Raw genomic sequence first — 19,756 nt, 5'->3', positions numbered from 1 at the left:
TACAGATAGTTTTTGACCAGCACTCTTTTGATCGTTACTGTCGTAAGCTGGTAATAATGAGCTAAAAACGTAAAAGCAAAAAACAAAAGAAAAAAGAAAAAGCCTACAGCATCCCGGATTCCCATGTTGTCTCCAACCATAGTACTAACGAGACCCTCAGACGCTTAACTGCAGTGATCGGACGGGAACTGGTGTTTTCGCCTAGGTGTGGCCGTAGACATCTGTTCGTACATGTAAAATCACTAGAATTTGTAACAGCACTACCGTTAGGATGAGGATTGGTACTAATGTCGGTACTTTTGTTGATCCTTTGATGTGTGTATCGTACAAAAGAGGAATGTGTGATGATTCTTCTAGAGGTAACTAGAATGACGAGGAGAGCTGCAGTAAACAAAAGAGTACAAGGAAAAAGAAGCAAAGAAAAGAAAAAGCCATTTTTATGTCCAGTTGAGAAAAAGAAATGACAGAATTTGTACAAAAGAACAAAAGGAATAGCATGGAAATTCGACGAATTCCAGTGGTGGCCAAGAGGCAGCATCTAGAAAGTGCTAGGCCGTTTAGTTGCTCGTGATGAGTAGGTATAAATTGGAAGCATGTAAAAGTCAATCGACAACATCTACAAACAGTATTAAATTATTTAACTGCTATTTGAAATTGACAACTGCTATTGCTAGTCGTTATTAACAATGTCTCTCCAACCCTTCTTTGAATTGCACCCCTTCCAAGACGTCTTTTCTGACTTTTTGAGTTATTCTCCTCGTGTCCAACGCCAAAACCGTGTTGGTGATTTGTCACCGGCCATTGATGTTCATGAAGGCAAAGATACCGTCGAGGTGGATGTAGAACTGCCTGGTGTCAAAAAGCAAGATGTACAGGTTCATTACGATGAAGGAAAATTGACGATTTCTGGTGAATCTGTAAACGAACGCAAGAGCGAAAGCGACAAAGGAAACCAAAGATGGTCGGAACGTCGCTTTGGTTCCTTCTCTCGAACAATCACCATTCCAAACAGGGTGGACGCCGACCGCATTGAAGCTCAATTTAACCACGGTATTCTAAGCATTGTCTTGCCAAAGATTGAAGAATCTCGCTCGAAAAGACAAATTGCCATTAATTGAATCTAATCTGGAAGTTATGACCGTTATGTTTTGATGATAATTTTGCCTTGACAGTTCTTATGAACAATGCATGAATGAATGTAGTATCATACTACAGTTTAATTTCTTATTTATAAAATAAATAAAAATTATAGTGGGGAACCTGTAACTGCAAGATAAAGAAAAAAGGATTTCGCAAATCGTTTCTGTACGTTGTTTGTACCGTACTTTAGCTTGTGTCGATTGAAAAATTTACATGAATTAACTCTCGATTAAATCCATTAATGATAGAATTTTCCACTGTCGAAAGATTTAATTTTGTTGTTCAGTATTAGATTTATCCAACTAAGCATTTCGAGTTCTGTCTAGTACAGGCAAGAATCTCCGCAGACATTTTCCTGCTACATATACTCAAGGATGATCAAAGTAGCCATTGATCTACACTTTTAAGACGAGTGTATTTTCCATTAGATTTTGTATATAAGGATTTGGATTCCTTTTGCAACTTATCGCTGAATACATTTGACCGAGTGCTTTAACTTTATTTTACCTTTCATTAAAGTTACTCAGGTTACAAAATATATTCTGGATATATATTTAAATAAGACTTAAAATAAAATTGTCATTGTCTGTGGTCTTTTTTATTTATCTTTTTTTAGCATCACGACTTTGACTTTAATTTCCTCAATTTGTGCGCCAACAGATTCCTTAATCAAACATTTAGTTCGGTAGCCCTCTGTTTTAGTAAGCAAAATGTTCCAATGAATCCGTTAACTATAGGTCAATATGGATATGTTTACGCAGATAGTGGTGTTGGAGCTGGTAGTTTCACACTGAAGAACTCAACTGTTTTTTAACGATGAACACGCTTCACTCGGCAAGAACGGTGCTCTCCTCTTCAAGCCCTCTGGATCCGCAATATCAAGTTTTCAAGCTAAACAAGTATCTCCAGCTGGATATGAGATTCGACTTAATAATACTTTTCCTGTCGCATGCCCCATTGCTGACATAACTGATGTGTACCAAGTTTGTTACCGTCAAGGACATAATAGCAGCCATTGTATTGACGTTGCTATTTTACTAATGTCTTCTAAATTCTATTTGGAGTGACTTTGATTCTTAACCTTTCAGTTTAACATAAACAATCAAGGCATCTAATGCGTAGCATAGCGTCATCAACCTGTCAAGCTTGTATATGAATGGTGTTGGTTTGACAGTTTAGTACAGAAATTAGTTATGTATTACAAGCATAAAAAAGTACAAAATCAGTGATTCTTTATGGTTGTATATGTTTGATGGGATTTATAATGATTAATCTTTGATTAGGTATTCAATTTGTATATATAAAAACAAAAACTAAAAAAATTACAGTACCGCATAATGCTAGTTGTTGAAAGAAGAAACCCATCAAAAACAATGAGTCTATGTACACAATATCATTTTACAGAGGTAGTTCAATACATACGCACGAGTTTAGCATTATCAAGAAACTATATAGCAGATATTCTTTAGTCCGGACTTATTATTAACATTATGAGGTTTGAAAAATCCGTTTATTAGACAATATTTTATGTTTTGATAGTTGTTAGACTGGTGTACCAACATCAAATGTTCAGAATATGATTAAATGATTTGACTCTGGTAAAGCCACCTCAATATCCAATGTTCGTTTATACAGTAAACATGTAATCGCATATATGTTTTGCTTGAAATAGCAGCATGATTTAAAGGAACCATAAAATTTTACTTGGATCGTAAGAACTTTTTACCTGTTAGTCATGCTTTGTCTTACGCAGCAGATAATATAATGATTGTTAATATTTGAAGTTTTCGTACCCTAGCAAAACTTCTATAGCGCTATTAACCCAAACGCTAAGCAGATGTACAGCAGTCCATTTTTCATCCGAGGAGAAGTGGATGACGACGTATCAACACAAATTGGATAGTCACGGCCAACAAAGTTTGAAGTTGAATTTAATCGAATTTTACTCACTTCTTTTCGATTAGAAATAGGCTTTAATTTAGGTGGAACGAAATGCAGATTTGACTCTCGTTCAGTGTATATCTTTTGTTTATAAAAGTAGTCCATAAATGTTCTTTCATTTTCGAAGCGTTTATGTTTGAGAGAGGACGCTGAGCCACATCTCCGTTTGTCATGGACTAATTCCGCATCCAAATACTCAAATCTGTATGTTGTATTACTACGAGAGTACAAATAAGTTTTGTATACTGCGTATGAATCATTTTTAGGTTTCTCAAGACCGTCTTCTAAATATGCATACGTGGTTGACGGTGTAAGCGCATAGTAGTGATCGCTGCTTGAATAATAAAACGTAATGTTGTGGAAATTGAAAGCATGAGAAGAATCATTCATGGTAACCTCAACGATGTTTGTACCGCTGGACATGCTAAAGCATTTAGGTAAGTCGCCTGAATAGCAGATAGGTTGATACCACGATCCATATACACAGGTAATACTGGTATTATCTGTAGGAACAGTCAAAAACGAACTGACATTTGCCATACTTGAATAGGCTCCTCGTCCTGAAGTAGGAGGTGGATTTTGTATAAACGAAAGATTTCCATTGCAATTAAAGTCATATGGAAAAGCTTGGATATAAAACGGGTAATGTGCAACTCGCCTACTGGCGTTTTTACTACTTGCTAAAGATAAAGGGTCATAAGCTTGCTCTGTCGGCGGAGAAAAGCAATTTGCCAAGGCTAATAAGCAAATAGAAAGAAAAATTTTTACAACAAGAGACATAATAATTATAACGTAAATAGAAATTAAAACATGGATCCTTTCTTACTTTCTTTTTTTTTTGGTATACAAAAGCGGCGTTCGGTTCCCTAGAACTTTGTAGTTTTTAAATTTAATGTAACTATCCAACCGATCATAATTAAGCTAGTAAAATTTTTATTCGCTATACTTTGGGCAGTCACATTGTATTGGTTGAAAACAATACATTCACAAGTGAGATTAAGTTTCGTTTACATTTATGTTAGAGTACATATTTTTGAGTTTCGTTTTTATTTAAAAATGTACATACCTGTAGGAAACTATTCATAATGAGTATATATGGTTAAGATAATTCAACCGCAAATGCTTAAAGATTTCCAATGCTTGCTTACTGTAAAGCCATTTAGAAGCAAACTGCAAAATCGAAACTATTCATCGTGTTTAGCAAACGACAGTTACTGATTAGAAAGCAAGCTAAGGCTTCATATTCAAATTTTCCAAGTTCCTGAAGAAAAAGAAGATGTTTAAGATAAAAATTAAAATTCATTTAGAAATTAATAAACTGGTAAGGATTCTTAGATTTCTACGACCACAACTAGGGAAAAGTATTAGTTCCCGTCTGATCTTTGCAGTAACCGTTTGGGGCCTCGTTAGGTTCGTTCTGTGTTTGAAGGCAACATGAGATTTACCGGGTGCTGTTTTTTTTTTACTTATTTAAATAATCATTGTTTTTTAAGCGCCTTAAACATGAAAGTTTCCGCGGATAATTAGTCAAGAGGTGAACCAGAATCTCGTGACCTCCATGACGATCTAGACAGAATACTTTACGAATTCGTTGTGGCTATAGTGAACCCGTAAAATAAATAAATAAGTGAATAATAAGAAGTTATAATTTCATTACTAACAACTTCAGCCCATTATTATTTCACTACCCAACCGTCAGGATATGGTATAAGCAAAAAACGGTGTAATAGTAGACTATAAAGTTGTTAATACGAATTTTTCATTTAAAAAACAAGTAATTAGAAAAAAATATATTAAAGTAATATTGCTTTCCCTTTTTTTTTTATGGACATTCTACGTAGAATTTATTGACTTCAATTCCGGTGATCTGTGGATCCACAATATCCCACGTCGCATGAGAGAGGAAAGATGATGCCAAAAAATCCAACTATTTAGTAACACTCATTAAAATAACTAACAGATTGTAAACATAAAAAGTTAATGGAAGAATGCTGTTTAATAATTTAGGTAAGCCAAACGGAAACGGTAGTGTAGCAGCCACTAGTAAAGTGATACTGTCTCTACGCTACTTAGTTTTTTTTATTCTCTTGCTTACTGAGTGAATCTAATTACTTCCTTAATTTACCATTTCTTATGGCTACTTTCAAGAACAGGTAAGCGATCTTCAACTCGAGAACAAAAGCAAGCTGTGTTTGATAACTAATTTCTTCATTCTTTAGAGTAATTTTCCTCAGGAAAAGAAAATTAAACCATTGATGGCAAATTCAAAATTACATGCAAGTACAAAAAGGATCAAGAACTCATTCTGATTTATAAATCGAGCATATAACGCGCAAATTTATAGTAACTTTGGTGTTATAAAAATAATAAATAGAACAAATAGCTACTACAATCAAGGTTACTTAGGATGTTTCGCTTTTTCTCTTGATGATTAAAAAAAGTCTTCAAGTTTCTCCGGAAAAATTCATTTCTCCAACATGAAGAGAGCTTCAACTGTATCTCATATAATATACAAGGACCTCAACAATTTTTTATTTCAATAAACACAAAAAAGTGATAATCATAAATTACAGATCTGCAGGACATAGAAAAGCTGAGGACTTTCAAGATTTAGGACAACATTTGAGTCAAGAATATTTTTCTATGTATTATGATAGATCAAAACGCGCTTTTCTGATATAAAAAAAAGGACTGTAGTCTTTACCTTACCATCATTAAGTAGTTTTATATTTCCATGTACAAGTTCTTCACAAAGTAAAATTTACATAATGTAGACTTATTCGTTAAGTAAGTGTTTAATCAAGAGTGTTTACAGTTTTCCCCGGCATGATCTGTTTAAGACTTTCCTTTTTTTTTGATATATATTTATTTACAAAAATCCTCATCCATTATCTTGAAATATAATTTATGATGGCTGGGCAGTACAGCATATCACCATCGTATACGTAAGCGTAGTTTTGGCAGTGGCAGTGAAAACTTCTTTATATGTTTCGCTGATTGTCTATGTCGTCGTACCTTGAACGTCAAATAATGATCGCTATTCTCAGTAAGTCAGTTTTTCACTTCAGATTTTTTGGGTAAGTGTTAACTTTTACGGGCCAGAGGTGATAACTTATATTAACTCCATCTCGAATAAGGAATACTCTTATGAACGTTTGGAATAGTCTAATAGAAGAACTTAAAAATTTTTATTAACTCAAAATTATTGGCGTCAATTGGTGAACCACAACTTTCTAGGAATCCAGATGCAATCCGTTCCCCAGGGTATTGGGTTGGACATGGTACGGTAAAGTGCTAGAAGCGAAAATAACATTCAAACAATCACTTGTACAGAATTAAACAATGAATACTTATCTTCAGCTTTTTACCACATGAAAAATAGAAGTTCGATGGATCACTCGACTTAAAACGATAATTGTTAATAATGTTACGCAAAGAAATGAAAAGTCTCTTTGTTGGTTTCGTCCTTGGTGAGTATAAATTTTATAGCCCCATATAAATCATATATTTCTTGTTTTAATAACGGAAAATAATAAAGATTATTTGCAAAAGAATATAAAAAATAATACGTGCCAAATGAAATATAAGCAATCTAAAAACGTATCTATTCTTTGGATTTACTACTTGATACAAACTCTAGTCATTCCTGTCATAATTTTTCTAACATCCTCAGGAACAAAACAAACGTACAAACATATAATGATTTGATCTTCGTAGAGAAAACTAAGGTCCATAATGAAGTCATTATCGATATAAGATATCTAACGCGACTTGGTAAAGCAATAAAGTTTTTTGATATAAAAGTGAATGATGGTTGTCTTTATGAGATTACAACCTTCATATCCGCCATTTAATTTCCTAGAATGCTCCAACTGAAAGCACTCGACGAATGAATCTCACCCATTCAACCAGAGCTATAGTCACAATTAATACCTAATTAAGGTGCAGCCCTTATTTGCAGTGAAAAAACAATGCAGAAATTTTTGTGATTACTTTTACCATAGTTAAGAGTAAATATAAAATCGAAAAGATTCTTGCTATTGACCATATTTTCAGGAACTAGTATCTGTCTATTTACAGCTTAATGGATATGTTAAAATGAAATAAATAATCGGACTCTTCAGAAGAATAATCAAGTTTTTGTTCTTTAAAAAATAACCTTTAATTAAAGATCTAGTCTGTCTTTTTTACTTTCGGGCATCAAATTTCTGTAGTATGTTGGTTGAAGCACGCATCCTTGCCTCAAGAGATATTTATGCTTCTTTAATAAGTAATAAAAACGAAAGTAAAGTATAATTAAATTTATCGCAATCTTCTAAGGAAAAAGTTTCAAATTTCGTTTTCATTTATGCTAACTCAAAACTCCCACTTTTCACAGATAATTTTGGTGCTTGGCCAGCATTTCTAGTCTGGAAGAATACAAAACATGGTCTTAGGATGCCTTTAAGGCATTGAACTAGAACACCGTTTTGGTTCCACACTAACAGTAATTAAATATTTTTTCCTAATAGCAAATGGAAGGTATTGACTCTTGCATATGTTAAGAACTTGAGCCCAAGTATTACTAGAATAATTATTCAGCTAAAACAAATCATAAATTTCAAAACATGGTATGCGTTAGTAGAAAAATAAGCAATAGACTTCGGGGAGCTAATTCAGTAAGGCAGTTGTATAGTAACCTATTTAAAGATCAGCCAAAATTTCCTATCTGTTTATTTTGGGTTTCAATGTTTGATGTATTTTCGTAATTTCTAATAAAATCACTCATACAACTTGCTTAGTGAATCAGTTCTTTAGGAATGTATTTTTAATTCATTTCAAGTCTGTACAAAAATACCCGATTTAGCATAACATTCGCTGAAACTGTAAATATGTATTTTCATTAATACCTATTATCACGTCAAATTTCATCTCTTATTGACAGTATGATGATTATATTTACAAATTGGAAAAATTTTATTTTATAGATAAATTTTTGTGTGATATTGTTTTTCGATTGAAGTCAAAATTTGAAGGAGAAAAAATAAATAAGTAAAGTCGTGAGTAGCATCTTTAATTTTATGAAGATATTCACGAACGCTTCATAAGCGACTAATCTTTAAGAACCGGGTTGGCCTCTTCCTTTAAGTGTCGACTTCATATCGGAATATGGCTAAACATAACCAATATCAAGCACTTTAGATTTTCGACTTTGAACTTCTTATGTAGAAAAATTCATTTCGTTTAAAACACATTTATGTCAGAATGTATAAAAGCTCAGTATTGTTACTGTTTCAGAAAAAAATCTAAAGATTGAAATTGCACGTAATCAAACAAAGAGAACGAATATAAATTAGGGCCATTTTCGCAACAAATCACGCAAAGTGTCGATAGGTGTAGCAAAGAGTCCAACAATTGTTTCGAAACGGGGTCCATTCGGAACCGATGGATGACTATACGTAGGTACTAGTATTTTTGTTCGTTCAAACGTCTTTGCTAATTTATGTGATCTTTCAGCTCCCATTTTTCTCTCTAACTGAGGATAATCTAGGTTTTCTTCCTCTTCAATATGTTTCTGAAGACGACTCATGACAGCATCCAATGTTGGAACAAACGCTGGGTTATCTGGCTTCATTGATTGAAGTTTATACAAATGCTCCTTGATAACTTGGTGCTCTTTTCTATTTTTCTCTGCCATCTCTTGCCCGGAATCTCCAAGGTATTTTGCGAGTTTCGGATACACGACAATTTCCTCTCCTACCAAGTATCTGGCCAGCTCCCATACAAATTGATTTCGCCAGCGTATTGCAGTATCAGCATCCTTTGACGATCTTATATAATTGTAATAGTTTTGCAATTCTGTATGATCATTGAAAATCACCTTTGATATAGTTGTCGACATATCGTTTGTCATATTGCTTCCTGGCTGTTAAAAAAGGTTTTAACGGGACTTCAAGTTCTAACTCACTTTATTAACCTGCAACTCGACTCTCAATCAACTTCTAGTCTGTTATTGCTAGGTTTGGCATGAGCGGATACTGTATTAAGTCACAACCGACCGTACTTTCTTCGAAAAGGGCAGCAGTATGAAGTGATCGAATGTTTACGTTGACGAATGCTGTATCTGTTGCATAATTTATACGTAATTTACACAAATTTTTTGGCCTGTTACTTCGGTTAGTATGATATCGCTAGAGCTCGCATGTCCTTGAAACATAGTGCAAACAAACAACTCGTACTAAATAAATTAACCTCAAAGATTTGTAAGTCACTGCTTCATAAGCATATAAAAAAAATAGTAAAGCGATTTTCAATTTCTCCTTATCTTTCATATAGAATCACCAATTTTTTTTTTTTTTTTTTTTTTTTTTTTGAATATGTTGTTGTGAAATAGTAAATAAGCAAGTCGTCTACTGTCCTTTTAATTGAAGCAGTTTCGTTCAGTTAACATTAGACAATTTTTAGTTCGTAAAACAGTGCATAAACTCCGAGCAACTGAAACTCAAAGGTTGGTAGAAGATAGGTACTTGGCACAAATGTAAGAAAAAGTTCAATGGCTCATTGGCACTCATTGTAATCTTAGAATAACTTACGCCTTTTTTTTTTCAACTGTTGTAGCAAAAAGATTTTATAATAATCTTTCTTTTTTTTTTTTAAATAATTGTTGACTTTATGATAGCGCAGCACAACGTCAGGACACAAAATCCGACATAAAACCACTAGTCCATTCTACTTCTCTTTATGCTTTGATTTTTAAGTGAACAAAAATATTTATTCAAAAGATTACACCAAACAAAAATGAGTGATTTGAAGACCACACATAAAAGAATTGCAAATTAAGTAGACACTGTCAGAATCGGCATAGCAAATTCAAATACGCCTAACTATCTCTCAAGCAATGACACTAAAAAAATAGAAACGTTAGTAGAGGAGAATAACACAAGGAAGATTGCCATACCACATGGCAGGAGGTTTGGGTTGGTACCAGGAAGCGCCGCTAGTAGTTACAGTTGGCTTGGAAGGAGCATTGTTGACAAGAGATGAGTTGTTGCCGTTGTTAGAACTGTTGTTGATAGCGTCCATCTTGTTATTGTTGTTAATGTTTGTCGATGGGCAAAAAGACCAAAAATAAAAAGGTAAAGAAGATGGCTTAATGAGATTGGAAATCAAGCTCTGAATATTGAACTTTTGTTACATTTTCACCTGTATTTATACCTTTTCTTCACAATTTCCGAAGTTATCGACCATATGCGCTCTTTGTTCAAGGTCCTATTCTTCTTTACAAAATTTTCCATTGTCCCAAATTGATAATCGGCTTCCAACAAAAGATCAATAGTCACAAAGAATGTGGAGATAAATCGAAAAGAATCATCTTTTCATCAAAGGTACAATTCTTTTTTAGATCTGTTCGTCAATAGTGGAGTCAGTCGGGTTTTGTTTACTCTACTTGTAATCATCCTCATCATTGTCATCAATAGGCAAGAAACAATGAGTAATGGATGGCCAAGACAATGAAGTAGTAAAATAAAAATAAATTAAATAAAAAGCGATACAGATACTGATATAGATGAATGTATGTACTCTTTGTATGTCACAGGATTGCATGAATCCTGGCATAATAAGGAGCGAAAAGTAAGTATTGTACCAAGCTTCGGAATACTATAAAACCTTCATAAAATGTGTCACGAATGGACTTTCTCTACAGAATAAACAAATTGGATAAAAAATATACTGTACGTTTCGCCAAAACTGTACGTAGAATTGGATATTTTTGTTCTACCTTGAATGAATAGTACTTGATTCCGGGGATCTGTTTCATTAACCTAGGTAGATTAGATTAACCAAGTCTTTCAACTAAAAATATATACACATTTTCAAAAATCAAATAAAATTATTTGTTTCTATTCTATATACACTTTGATACGTATGTTTGGCTTTTTATCCTTTGCAATAAGATATTTGATAACACAACAGTAATATCTTATTGTTCTTTTAGCCATATCGTATAACCGTTATAACATGTCTAAAGAAAAGGGTATATTCACAATTGTACAAATATTTCACCCAAACGACAATTGATCTAATATGTTTATTCTCAGGTTCGCTTCCCAAAAATATACATATCGTGTCAACATGCAATACACTCAGGTAATCCTTGAAATGCATCAAGATTAATGATCAACCAGAGGACCAACGTAACAGGTTCTAAGCATTTCTTCTTCATTCACATCAGCATGGGCCTTCACTATAAAAAATGGTAAGTAAGTTACGACCAAACACACAAATTGAACTCACTATACTGCTTTGTAGCATCAATGCCAGAGTGTTTAAAAATCTTTTTTGCACCATCTGGGTGATACGGAGCATAAGCAGTAACATTATAGACTTTTCCTCGAACAGCAATCCAACAGTCGTCTTTTGTATTGTGCTTCTTCAATTCCTCCATCGAGACTTTAAAGGGTTCAGCTACTCCCTTTCTCCTATGTTAATGTTCATTCTTTAAAACAGCCTAATGCCTAGATCAATCACTTACGGACAAATTTTCACCGCTCTCCACTAATGCGTCCCATTTTTCTTGAGTACATCCAGGATCATTTTTTTGTTTTTTCTTGCTTTTCCTTTTGATTTGCTTTTCTTCACCTGCGCGAGCGGGCTCTTCCTTGGTAGCTTCTTGTTTCGAAAACAATAATTTCAAGAAAGACGACATCTTGTCCAAAGTTCTTATCAAATCAATTTCTAAATTTCTATTTATAAAAAGATAAAAACTCTTTGGTACTTGAAATCAGTATACGCAGAGGGATCAAGAAATGACTACTGAAAAGCAATACAACCTTGTGCGATAAATAAGACACGGCGCCGCACTATAGTGTAGTACACTTCGGTATTTGACAAGTATAATTTGAATCTTGCTTTCTATGAATGGAAGGGTTTTTTTTTTTTTATTTTATTTTACTTTATGTTTATTAAATGAAGAATTTTTTTTGTCTGTCTATTCCATTCTTAGTCCTTAGTCCTTAATTAATTTCTAAGCTGTAATGAATTGGAACACTACGTATTAGTTGATGAGCTACACAATCTATAAATAATCCTCACAGATTAGTAGTACTATAATGAACAATATTTTTCTTGATTACTTTATTTCTATCATATTCGTAGAACAGTCTTGCGCTCTTTACCTCTTGATTCTCCTTTCCCCTTTTCCTTTTGGGTTTTATATTTTTATTTTTAAGGCTCTATCCTAAGCTAGTTTTTATGCGTTAGTTCTCTTTATTGTACTTGACTAGTTAATGTTCTGGAAATGATATGAAGGAGAACAAAAATAAAGAAAGAATCTGCGGAAGCCCACAGCATCCCGGATTCCCATGTTGTCTCCAATCGTAGCACTAACGAGCCTTCAGACGGTTTTCACTTGCTGCAGTGATCGATCGGGAACTGGTGTGCTGTTTTTGCCTAGGTATAGCCGTAAACATTTGTTCCCGTCGGTAAGATTACTACAAGCTCAGTTGTGATCCAGTAAGGGCGTTCTTACATTTTGTAGTAAAAGACTCTTCTGTATGTTGACATTGCAATATTCCGGCCTTGACTACATTTATAAAAGACATGCGATTACACGGCACTCTGTTGAAGCTATAGTTAATCACGGCAGAATTTTCGTTAGAGTAATTAAATAATCATTAAAAAGGGTGTTCGATTCTATTCACAAAGCATAAACAACGATATTGCTTAACGAATTAAAAAGATTCATGGAAGAGTGAATGAGAAAAGCAACCTAAGCCGTCTTATTAAGATAATGCTTACTTTGGGGGATAATGCGAATGCAAAGTTGATGGACTGCAATATTGACATGTATACTTCCAAAGAAAATGCAAATTATGAAAACGTAAACCAGGTTCGTTAAAATTCAAACTTCACCACTTTGCTCAGCAAGAGGTTGAAGTTCGATTTCTTCGTTCTGAGGTACTTCATCTCCTTGATTTCTTCCTTTTAACTTGGTTAATAATTGCTCTATGATAGGAAGCATTTACGTAGTGTACATACCAAAAACACGATTCACAGAAATTCCTATGCCGTTTCCTATGGCATTTGCGCCGTTTCCTATGCCAATTGCGCCGTTACCTATATCAATGACTAATAATCTAAGTCGTTCACGGGCAATTGGATTCACTAGAACAGTTAGAATATTTCGCAGGTTGTATGGCATACTCGAAATAAAAACAAACAAGACAAAATCAACAAAACAAACAACGTAGAAAAACGATTATTTATCTTTTCAAATTGCATTATCTTCTTTGCAGTATAATACATGGAGAAACCGGGGACATTGAGAAAACACACATATAATGCTGCGGCACACATGTTGGACAGCACTCTACCAGCTTGCTTGTACCACCCCGGGTAGAGCATATGCGCCACTGATAGTCAGTGAAACATTCAGAATAAAAGATAACGCTAACTTACAATAGAGAAATAATGATATCGCTCCAATAAATCCGCCAAAAAGTCCCCAAAGGTCTTGCGCCCTCACAGGAACCTTGAAATAAAAGAACATTACGAGAAGAATACCATAAGCCCCAATGTACCCAAGAGACGCAAAAAATAAGAGATATATGATAATAATCCACTTCGAATATGTCGAATCCGACCCAGTAATGTTAGTGGACTCTTGGGCAGAATGCTGAGCAGATCCATCAGCCATTTCTAAATCAATAAATTTGTTCGGAGCTAATGAATGTATTAGCAACTGAAGTTTTCGTTCTTTGTGAAAGGAAGGAGGCGTTCGTCCTGTTGTTGACAATTATCGACAAGGTTAAAAACAACAAACAAATAAACAAATAGGATTCCTCAGTAAGAAATCTCCATAACTGGATTACAAACAGAGAACATAAACAAACACCATTACCTTTCTATTTCAATAAATCTTACCTGAATAAGGAGGAGGCGTACCATCTGAAGAATGGATGTCTGCCTTTTCATCAATGAGTGTTTTGAAAGACTCGTCAGAGTCTGAAACAGGAGTGTATTTATTCTTCATTTTTGCAATGACAAGCCAAAAACCAAAAAGACGGCAATACTTAGAGTTGAAAAAGAAATCGACTAGAATCACCAAGAAAAGGTCCGTAGAAACCGGTTCCAGTTTCCACAGATTTTTCAAAAATTGGAATTGGTTCTTGCTTCAAAAAGCAAACAATTCTTACGGAACAACTTTCTTTAAAACCAAAGATACGAGTTTCATAAAATCTTGGTAGTGGCTTTTCGCATGTCTCGTTTCATAGAAGCTGCGACATTATGTCACGGACTGGTCACATCCTCGTTACGATTATTTGACGTTCGTCCTCATTGCCATAATTGAAACATTATAATACTAAAGCGTCGTTTATTACAAAATGTAAACATAGAACCAGCGTTACAAAGAACAGTCAGGGCTGTGTGTTTTGTACCTATTTATTAGCCAAACCGGACTAGTCTTTCAGAAACAACTGTATTAGCAGTTATAGTTGCTACAGCTTGAGGATTTAGAATGCTGTCGGAAAGTAACAACCTGATTTATATGTAAAATAGTTGTACAGGAGGATGTCCGGACGATCGATGAACTTTCCAGCATGCATGTGTTTATGTTTTATTTACTTTTTATTGAGCATAGGGCCAAACTATGTCTTGGATGCTGACCGCTTTTTTCTGTTGCGCTTCATCTTGTCGATATCATAAGTAAGGCCATCATTATCATCACTTGCTAGTATGGTCAAGTGCGCCTGCATAGTTTCTTCTTGGTTGGTCATTTGTTTGTGTACTTTATTGAAATGAAGAAACGACTCGATTTTAAATCAAAGATGACCATTGCAATATGCGGCTTGTGTGCTTCCGTTAATACCAGTTAAGTCAAAGGACCATTCTGATCAATACAAAAAACTTGTGCTGTCCATATAAAAAAATAAAATCAATATTAATATTAATATAAAAAAAAGAAAAAGAAAAAATTGGTAATCTATTAATATTAGGAAATTAGTTTCGTTTTAAAGTATTAGGAGAGGAGAGATTTAATTCGAAGCATCGTCCGGCGCATTACTGACGAAAACATAATAAAACGAATGTATTAGTTCGAACAGTAGTATGCTTATAGACAGACATTTCAAAAGATGACTCAATATGTTTGAAAACGCCCAAAAGTCAACGAAACCCAGATAAAAGAAATTCGCTATCTCCCAAGGACTCTAATCCAACGGCATTACGAAGACGCTCCTTTAATTTTATCGTCTCATTTGGCCCATACTGGATTCCATAGCCGTCAAGATAACGAGTACATTGATCTTTTGTCAAGTTCTCAATATCCTCAATTGAATGAATTTGAGGCAGGTCAAAGTCTGGTTCTTGGCCATTTACAAATGGAACAACATCAATAGACTTCCCCAATGATCTCAACTGTATGTTGTGTAATCTATAGTATCGATACTCCTGCTTGCTCAGTTTCTGATTGATACTACGTAGACTTTCTTCTATTACGTCCGACCGTCGGTTTTGACGGGTTTCTAGTGCTTCCAGCCGTTGATTTTGACGGGTTTCCAGTGCTTCTAGCCGTTGATTTTGACGGTTTTCTAATGCTTCCAGCCGTTGATTTTGACGGGCATCCATGGATACCATTTCCCTTTTAAGAGCAAGAAATCCAACATTAGGATCATTAAAGAAGTTAATAAACCATTGTGGAGGTTGATCATTATTAGACTCCTCTAAACATTTGTAATGATTCAGACGTCTCTCAACTAGCTTTATCTGTTCAAGCGTGCGTAAATTACTGTAAAGATAGTCCTTTTCAAAATTCATTTCCCTGGTTCGTAAGGTAATTCGTTCAAGACCTTGTTCTAACTCATGCCTTTGAAATAGATAGCTTTTTTCATTGACTGCGCCTCTTAAATCAATAAAATAGCGACTTAACTCTGTAATGTTTTCCTGTCTTGGAGGAGGAATACCCAATTCATTCGTATACAAATTCTCGTTGTTGGTTGACAAGTCTTCTTGTAAGTGCGAATCCATATTCATTTTCTTTCATAAAAACTTTCGTAATACCAAGTAAAAGATCAATTTATTATTTAATTTTATATTGTTATTGTTATTGCTACGGTTATGGTTGCGGTGATGAAAGCAGTTAGAAGATACTGAATAATTAACGAAGCGATAGCTATAGCTATATACCCAAAGTAGTTCGATCAGTACAATTCATGTACGATTGTATAATAGAGCCATAGCCAAGAGTTTTCTCAAGTCTATAATAATGGTTTGCTTTTTCAAAATATTTAGGAAAATTCATAGAAATATAATTGCTTAGTTGACTTAATGAAAGATATCTCAATTCGCCGAAAACGAAGCATACCTAGTAATCACTCTACAAAAACATTCAACATAAGAACTCGTGTCATCATCAGTCAAATTTGTTTCAGCCTTTTAATTATAAGTTTTGAGAAGAGAAAGCTAATGATATAAACTTTAGGTTGAAAAGGTTTCAGCGGTCCATTTTTTCTGTCTTTTCATAATGTAACCCAAGAAAAATTTTGGGGAAAAACAAGAAATCCATGTTGGTTCCTAAGCGGAACCAAATACAGGAGAAATTGGATTTGAAGTAGAGCTAGAACTATGGAAAGCTAAAGAAAATTGTTATTATAGACTTATAGAAAACGAAATTGCTGTTTCATATGAGAATGCCTATACTGCTTTCGTGCCATTGTATGCATCGCATCACTTGTGTTCGTCAAAAAGTAATCAATGCTCATATTTTCTTTTACAAGCTTTTACAAAATTTGCTACTTTTTCTTTTTTTTTCTTCTTTTAATGGGAAGCTAATTACAAATCTTAGAACCTTGCAAAGTGGTTGGTGTAAATGGAACGTAACTGTTGCTAAGGATTTATGTCAATAAACAAATGTTTTCTTGTATAAAAAGCTTGGCGAAAAATTTTGTTTCTCATAAAAATCAAAAAAAAAATGCGAGTTTCAAGTAAAACTAAAAAAAAAAAAGGAAACTTATGTTTGAAGTCGTTGTTACTTTTATATCTATCTTCCGGCGGCGGTATTGCATGGAAATATTAATTTTCTAACCAAAATATTGTTATTATTGCAACATTCGTGTGATCTCTGTTACAACAGAAATCCTCACAGAATATGGGAATGTTTACCTAGCGAAAAGAAACAACGAGTACTAATCTAAGATTGTTTAATTAATGGACCACTTTTAATATGTTGTGGAAATAGCAAGAAAGTGACCTGCATTATTTTCCAATGTTTGTATGCATTTGTAGATTCCTACATTTATCACAAGTTTATAGCATTTTGTACCCATGGAAGAAATGTAAATCAATGAGACAATTAGAATCAAATGAACTGACTCCTAATAATACGATAGAACGGGAGTATGAATGAAAAAGAAAACAAAAAAGAACGAAGGAAAAAAGCCTACCGCACCCCGAATTCTCATGTTGTCTCCAACCATAGAACGAAACTAACGAGGCCGTCAAACGTTTTCACATGCTGCAGTGATCGGACGGGAACTGGTCTGGTGTTTTCGCCTAGGTGTGGCCGTAGACGTTTGTAGTCGTCTATAAAGCTACTTTTATTATTATAAGGACTCGTCCAGTATTTTCTTATGTTTGATGCCTTTAAAATCCATCCCTGCTCAGCTGTGTTTTTGACTGTTTTCCACGGAAGAATGGAAAATGCCTTCATATTATAAAATAAGATTTGAATACAAACTGTCATTCTCTATTTTCTTGATTCACATTGTTGTCGTAAAAGCATCAAAATGAGTGTTAAAATGAGCGTTTGGGTTTACGGGTTGAAAATGTGGTTTATACAAATTGGGTTCTACTTGAAATATTTCATGGTGCGTTGATTTGACTCTCTAAATGAACGATAGTTTAATGACCTATGCTACATCTGATCTTTTTATCTGAAGATTTGTGTTTTCTATACTGAATGAAAATAATAACTGTCGAAACTCACATTTATTCTTGCCAATTCTAAAACATAATCAATTACGCGACTCGATGTTGAACTAAACAATAGCTCATTGCCATGCAATATTCGTTGCCAAAATCATGAAATAATCATTAAAAAGGATGTTCTATTCGGAATGCGAAGAAATGAACGATGCATAAACAACAGTGCTGTGAACTAATTAGAAAAGTCGTAAAAGAGTGAATTGCTAAAGCAATCAAAGTTTGCTGGATTTATCAGATTCAAGCTTTTGCGACAGCGAATACAGGGAACTTGGTGAACTGCAATTGACATCGATGATCCCAAGGAAGGGGCGAAGGCGAAGTACAAAAAATGAAAGCAAGTTCGGTGAAACTCACACTCACATTCAAACTTCAGAGCTTTGATCAGCAAGAGGTTGAAGTTCGGTTTCTTCGTTACGAGGTGGACGATTCCTGCTAATCCTGTTGTTCTGCAAAATTAATGAAAAATTCTAGATTAACAAAACTAAATTTCGCTTACTGTAGGTACGATAATTGTCATATTTCCAAATCCAATTGGGTTTCCTAAAGAAGTTAGAAAGGTTCATAGAAAATTGCAACTTACGAATGAGAAGAACAAACAAGCATATGTTCAATACGGCCAAAACAACCAACACCATGGCTGAATGTATATATTCGAAGCCTCCTGCTAATTTCAAAACATACCCCCCGACTCCATTCAAACTTATCAGGGTAAATGCACTTCTTTGTTGCTCTTCCAGATTTCTTAATGCACTTCTTTGTTGCTCTTCCAGCTTCCCGATACCATTCTGGATACGTTACAAGAATCGCTAAAAATAGGTCAGTTATTTGAGAACAAGATATTCTTAACTCACTTAATAGGAAAATAAAAATAGTGCCAATAGAAACGGCAGCAAGCCAATAAAAAGCTATTGAATACGGAGAAACCTTGTAACCAAAAATTATGGCTAGAAAAACAAGATTATATAAAATCGTTATAATGGTCACTGTTCCTATGACAGGTGTTTTCCACCACTGTTTATTTGGCGAAGGGTCAGACCTAATATTATTTTCGGATAATTCGGCGGAATTCTGAGCGGATCCGTCAGCCATTTCTAAATCGATAAATTTGTTTGAAGCTAATGAATGTATTAGCAACTGAAGTTTTCGTTGTATACGAGAGGAAGGAGGTATTTGCCCTGTTGTTGACAATCGTCGACAAGTTTAAAATAGGATTCCTCAGTAAGAACTCTCAATAACAAACACCATTACCTTTCCATTTCAATAAATCTTACCTGAATACGGAGGAGGCGTACCCTCTGAAGAACGAGTGTCTGACTTTTCATCATTGAGCGTTTTTAAGGACTCTTCAGAGTCTGAAACAGAGGTATATTTATTCTTCATTTTTGCAATGACAAGCTAAAAACCAAAAAGAACGGCAATATTTAGAGTTGAAAAAGAAATCGACTAGAACCACCAAGAAAAGTCCGTAGAACCTGGTTCCAATTGGTGCAGAGTCTTCAAAAATAGGAATTGGTTCTTGCTTCAAAAAGCAAACAATTCTTACGGCACAACTTTCTTTAAAACCAAAGATACGAGTTTCATAAAATCTTGGTAGTGGCTTTTCGCATGTCTCGTTTCATAAAAGCTGCGACATTATGTCACCGACTGGTCACATCCTCGTTGCGATTTCTCGTAATAGTATAATCCAAAAGAGTCAACGTTTATTACAAAAAGT

At 34.4% G+C, this 19,756-nt stretch overlaps 8 protein-coding genes and 1 non-coding gene across 9 annotated transcripts; 1 reads left to right on the top strand and 8 right to left on the bottom strand.

Moving 5' to 3' along the window:
- Positions 1–100: 100 nt before the first annotated feature.
- Positions 101–215, bottom strand: SOCG_16432. The gene has a single exon (XR_001203040.1). It is a non-coding gene; the product is annotated as a 5S ribosomal RNA (ribosomal RNA).
- Positions 216–686: 471 nt separating this feature from the next.
- On the top strand, positions 687–1,118 carry SOCG_01879 (hsp16-like protein; the record flags this gene model as incomplete). Its single annotated transcript, XM_013164832.1, has 1 exon — positions 687–1,118. The coding sequence occupies one exon, from the start codon at positions 687–689 to the stop codon at positions 1,116–1,118; it is 432 nt and encodes a 143-aa protein (XP_013020286.1).
- A 1,443-nt stretch (positions 1,119–2,561) lies between these two features.
- Positions 2,562–3,953, bottom strand: SOCG_01878 (uncharacterized protein). Its single transcript, XM_013164831.1, has one exon. It carries the CDS (start codon positions 3,859–3,861, stop codon positions 2,947–2,949), a length of 915 nt encoding a protein of 304 aa, XP_013020285.1. The 5' UTR covers positions 3,862–3,953; the 3' UTR covers positions 2,562–2,946.
- A 4,099-nt stretch (positions 3,954–8,052) lies between these two features.
- Positions 8,053–9,433, bottom strand: SOCG_01877 (HHE domain-containing protein). Its single transcript, XM_013164830.1, has 2 exons — positions 9,300–9,433; positions 8,053–9,225 (listed from the first exon to the last, which is right to left on the bottom strand). Exon 2 carries the CDS (start codon positions 8,972–8,974, stop codon positions 8,414–8,416), a length of 561 nt encoding a protein of 186 aa, XP_013020284.1. The 5' UTR covers positions 8,975–9,225; positions 9,300–9,433; the 3' UTR covers positions 8,053–8,413.
- Positions 9,434–9,782: 349 nt separating this feature from the next.
- SOCG_01876 (uncharacterized protein) lies at positions 9,783–10,210 on the bottom strand. Its single transcript, XM_013164829.1, has 2 exons — positions 10,019–10,210; positions 9,783–9,964 (listed from the first exon to the last, which is right to left on the bottom strand). The coding sequence occupies exons 1-2, from the start codon at positions 10,141–10,143 to the stop codon at positions 9,952–9,954; spliced, it is 138 nt and encodes a 45-aa protein (XP_013020283.1). The 5' UTR covers positions 10,144–10,210; the 3' UTR covers positions 9,783–9,951.
- Positions 10,211–11,048: 838 nt separating this feature from the next.
- On the bottom strand, positions 11,049–11,847 carry SOCG_01875 (NADPH-hemoprotein reductase). The gene is made up of 3 exons (XM_013164828.1): positions 11,594–11,847; positions 11,356–11,533; positions 11,049–11,305 (listed from the first exon to the last, which is right to left on the bottom strand). The coding sequence occupies exons 1-3, from the start codon at positions 11,765–11,767 to the stop codon at positions 11,232–11,234; spliced, it is 426 nt and encodes a 141-aa protein (XP_013020282.1). The 5' UTR covers positions 11,768–11,847; the 3' UTR covers positions 11,049–11,231.
- A 1,114-nt stretch (positions 11,848–12,961) lies between these two features.
- On the bottom strand, positions 12,962–14,092 carry SOCG_01874 (uncharacterized protein; the record flags this gene model as incomplete). Its single annotated transcript, XM_013164827.1, has 5 exons — positions 12,962–13,041; positions 13,099–13,224; positions 13,281–13,472; positions 13,519–13,782; positions 13,984–14,092. The coding sequence occupies 5 exons, from the start codon at positions 14,090–14,092 to the stop codon at positions 12,962–12,964; spliced, it is 771 nt and encodes a 256-aa protein (XP_013020281.1).
- A 943-nt stretch (positions 14,093–15,035) lies between these two features.
- Positions 15,036–16,196, bottom strand: SOCG_01873 (meiotic expression up-regulated protein). Its single transcript, XM_013164826.1, has one exon. It carries the CDS (start codon positions 16,090–16,092, stop codon positions 15,226–15,228), a length of 867 nt encoding a protein of 288 aa, XP_013020280.1. The 5' UTR covers positions 16,093–16,196; the 3' UTR covers positions 15,036–15,225.
- Positions 16,197–18,404: 2,208 nt separating this feature from the next.
- Positions 18,405–19,422, bottom strand: SOCG_01872 (uncharacterized protein; the record flags this gene model as incomplete). The annotated part of the gene is made up of 3 exons (XM_013164825.1): positions 18,405–18,480; positions 18,623–19,157; positions 19,314–19,422. The coding sequence occupies 3 exons, from the start codon at positions 19,420–19,422 to the stop codon at positions 18,405–18,407; spliced, it is 720 nt and encodes a 239-aa protein (XP_013020279.1).
- Positions 19,423–19,756: the final 334 nt, after the last annotated feature.

This window comes from Schizosaccharomyces octosporus (genome assembly GCF_000150505.1).
Source record: "Schizosaccharomyces octosporus yFS286 unplaced genomic scaffold supercont6.3, whole genome shotgun sequence".
NCBI lineage: Eukaryota > Fungi > Ascomycota > Schizosaccharomycetes > Schizosaccharomycetales > Schizosaccharomycetaceae > Schizosaccharomyces > Schizosaccharomyces octosporus.
This window is presented reverse-complemented; position numbering and strand designations above follow the sequence as displayed.

Bases quoted from the DNA above. Each gene is read 5' to 3' on its own strand.
- SOCG_01876 (XM_013164829.1), bottom strand. From the start codon at position 10,143: ATGGACGCTATCAACAACAGTTCTAACAACGGCAACAACTCATCTCTT.
- SOCG_01875 (XM_013164828.1), bottom strand. From the start codon at position 11,767: ATGTCGTCTTTCTTGAAATTATTGTTTTCGAAACAAGAAGCTACCAAG. The intron at 11,534-11,593 runs GTAAGTGATTGA...CATAGGAGAAAG, and splicing joins AGAGCGGTGAAAATTTGTCC to GGAGTAGCTGAACCCTTTAA. The intron at 11,306-11,355 runs GTGAGTTCAATT...CATTTTTTATAG, and splicing joins TGATGCTACAAAGCAGTATA to TGAAGGCCCATGCTGATGTG.
- SOCG_01873 (XM_013164826.1), bottom strand. From the start codon at position 16,092: ATGAATATGGATTCGCACTTACAAGAAGACTTGTCAACCAACAACGAG.
- SOCG_01878 (XM_013164831.1), bottom strand. From the start codon at position 3,861: ATGTCTCTTGTTGTAAAAATTTTTCTTTCTATTTGCTTATTAGCCTTG.
- SOCG_01877 (XM_013164830.1), bottom strand. From the start codon at position 8,974: ATGACAAACGATATGTCGACAACTATATCAAAGGTGATTTTCAATGAT.